The sequence below is a fragment of the Olea europaea genome, chromosome 5 (genome assembly GCF_002742605.1).
Source record: "Olea europaea var. sylvestris chromosome 5, O_europaea_v1, whole genome shotgun sequence".
NCBI lineage: Eukaryota > Viridiplantae > Streptophyta > Magnoliopsida > Lamiales > Oleaceae > Olea > Olea europaea.
In genome coordinates, this window is record NC_036241.1 from 14,185,257 (window position 1) to 14,188,603 (window position 3,347).

The following is a 3,347-nucleotide window of genomic DNA, read 5'->3' on the forward strand; positions in this document are numbered from 1 at the left end:
ATAATATTATTTTTTGGTTCTAATATTGGTTTTTCTAAAAAAATTCCTAAATTTCAATATAATCTTGCATTTGTTTCCGAAGAGAATTTCTTTGCTGTGATAGCCTTTATACCCTTTTGTCCTAATAATGTAATTATCTGATTATTTTCTAATTTATAATTAGTAGTACTATTTTCACTAAGCTCCTGTGAATCCCATGCAAATTAAAATTATCCTCATATCTTTTCATTTGATACTCTTTATTCCCATTTTAATATCTTTATAGAAATTTTTTGTGCTGACTAAATAGTCCGGTGTAAAATATACTATTCTGCATTTATTATACATATATAATTCTATGCTTCCTAATAATCCCTGTTTTATATATGTGAATCTGCTATCATATAAACATACTAAGCCCTCGTTTGATTCCCATTCTTGGCCCAAAAAAAAAAGTTGAAAAATATGACTATTATCTATTACATCATGTCACCATATTTAACTTTCTATATTTTGTATAGATCTCATTTTCATTCTTACAAAAATGGGTATTAAATGGGGCCTAATACTTTCAGCTCCTAAATTTTCTCTATAAAACCATTTCACTCTTATTATTATTAATCCTAAATAAGTCTGTAGAAAATTTTTATTTACAATTTCTTTGTAAGATTCTTTTTCTATTAAATCTAAGGATATAAATTGATCTTCATGTGTACAATAAACATATCTTTCTCCATAATGCTGATATATTAAAGATTTGTTAAATAATTATTTATTTATTTATTATTATTATTATTTTTATATATGTCTACAACTTTTACAAAATTTAGCTTATTTTATCTAAACATTTCTACATGTTCTTCTATATCTATTAGAGATTTCACTCTTATTTCAATATCTGTATTTTTACTTAATGTTCTTAGTAAAGGATTACCAACTTATTTATTACTACTGGCTACAATTTGTTTTCATTTATCCATTACGTATAGATCCACTTAGTTTTCTTAAATTTATTAGGTTCTTTAGTTTTACCTAAATCTAATTTTTCTAATTTATTTATTATATTATCTAAATCTTGTCTAGTACTTATTGACTTTTCTTTTTTCTAATGTTTTAACTCTACTTTCCAATTTTTCTAAGTTAGGAATATGGGACTAGTATACATTTCTCCTATATTGTTAAATTTTCTTTTTAGTATTCAGTATTTTGATTTTTAATATATTCTAGATTACTTTTTAGAATCTTTATATTTTTATTTATAGTTTCTAATAAAGTTTATACCCTTTTATTTAAATTGTTTCATTCTAATTTTTCTCCTAAATTTACGATTAAATCTACGATACTATCTAGCTGTTTATTCTCAGAGTGTAAAAGATGCTTAAATTTTTTTTATCAAAATAACAAATCAAAGAAGTTGTATCTAAACTATTTTTTCTTTTAAAACTTCCTAAAATTTCTAAATTTAAGTAATCTACTCTTTTAGTAAACTAAGGGGGGTGTATTCAATTGAAATTTTTGAAAACTTTGATGGACTTTTTTTAAGTGATGACTTTTGTGAATTTTGTGGATTTTTTATAAATTTGTATGGAATTAATGGAAGTCTTTCGTAGACTTCTATGGATTTTCATTTTAAAATTTTTATAGACTTTCGGGAAATTCAAAAGATTTTTGAAAACTTTCATTTGAAATAGAATTCATGTAGACCTGATGTGAAATTCTCACATATTGAGTGTTAGTTCTCAAAAATCTCCTTCTTCTTCCCATATAATAAAAAAAATTTAAGACCTTACATATATATATATATAAACTTTTCAAAATAAATAAAAATTAATATATTTAAATTTAATTATAAATTTTTCATATAAACTTTTATAATTTAATTAAAAAATAGATATTTTTCACAAAAAAATGAATGAAAAAAAAGTTACAAGAATCCAATTTTTTCACAGAAAATAGAGATAAATAATAAGAGAGAGAGAGAGAGAGAGAGAGAGAGATAAATGAAATATAATCAATAAAAAATAAATTTTAATCATATATGTCCATAAAATATTAAAAGAAAGAAAAATGGATTTATTTTATTTTATTTTTTATGAAAGTCTCCCAAAATTTCATGATTAATGAGAGACAAAATTTAAGATTTTATATGATTACTTTCTGATTCAAAATTAGTACTCCAAATACTTTTATAAAAGTCTCTAGAAGTTATTAAAATTTGAATACTCCAAGACTTATAGGATTTCTAAAAAGTTTTAATTAAATACACCGTAATTTTTATAGAAATAATTTTTATAGACTTTTTAAAAGTCTATAAAAATTTTAATTGAATACACCGTGACTTTAAAATAGTCTCAAAAAGTCACAATTGAATGCCTCTAAACCTTTTAAATCTCAAAAAGTTATTAAAAGTTTCAATTAAATACACTCCCCTAAATATCTTTTAGGCTAGCAAATATATATATATATATATATATATAAACATTTTTAAAATTAAAAAAATAACTTTTATTTTTGTTTTTCTTAAAATTTATTTTATATAATGCAAAATTATCAATTTACCCCTCTCAAATTAGTGGGAAAAAAATGGCATGGTCATAATGAAATGTTACATGAAATCGAATAACAATAATAACACTAATATAAGTTTGATGATAATGGTGAAATAAAATCAAATTGAATGTTTTGGGTGAATTTAATCCTCAATTTTTATACAAATCTTGGGGTTAATACGTGGCGTGGGATCTACGAAAAATTCTGATTACTTCTGCCGGCTTCAGCCTGTGTGCTCGAAGAATCATTTTTTCCCCGCCCTCGCAACCGCCCCGGCGCTGCTCATAAACGCAGAATCTTTCTCCGCACGAACGACAAGAAAATGGCAGACCTTTTCTTCCCCAACGACATGCCAGATTTCGTTCAAGAAACTCCGGTAAAAGAATCGGCAGTTGGGTCTTCTGAATCGCCCAAAGACTCACTTACTAGGCTTCTTCACCTTCCTTACAAAACCATCTCAGAAAGGCTCAAGAAAGAAGCTTTGGACCTCAAAGAAACTGTACCCTCGTTTCTCCTTTTAATCATATTTCGAAATGTCTGGCTTTGCATTATAAAACACAAATTTATGTTGGACTTCTTTGGTTTGCTTCAGATAGTCAAGGAGACGTGGGGAGGAAGAGGAAAGCGTGTGAATGATTATACACTGTATACTGGAGCTCTTGGGACTGCTTTATTATTTTTTAAAGCTTACCAAGTTACTAAAAACCAGAATGATCTTGCTCGATGCTCCGAGATCATTAGAGCCTGTCGCTCTGCTTCCCAAGGCTCTGGGTATATTCAATTCCCCCCCCCCCCCCCTTCTCTTTTCTCTTTTTCTG

The 3,347-nt window shown here is 26.4% G+C and overlaps 1 protein-coding gene across 2 annotated transcripts in view; it reads left to right on the forward strand.

Moving 5' to 3' along the window:
* The first annotated feature begins 2,706 nt into the window (after positions 1-2,706).
* LOC111394749 (lanC-like protein GCR2) overlaps positions 2,707-3,347 on the forward strand; it is a 3,959-nt gene continuing 3,318 nt past the window's right edge. The window contains exons 1-2 of one of the 2 annotated variants that reach the window (XM_023020720.1): positions 2,707-3,028; positions 3,122-3,300. In XM_023020720.1, coding sequence (XP_022876488.1) covers positions 2,852-3,028; positions 3,122-3,300 — 356 coding nt within the window. In that variant the 5' untranslated portion in view covers positions 2,707-2,851. The remainder of the gene's footprint in view (positions 3,029-3,121; positions 3,301-3,347) is intronic. The other variant, XM_023020721.1, reaches the window with a different exon arrangement.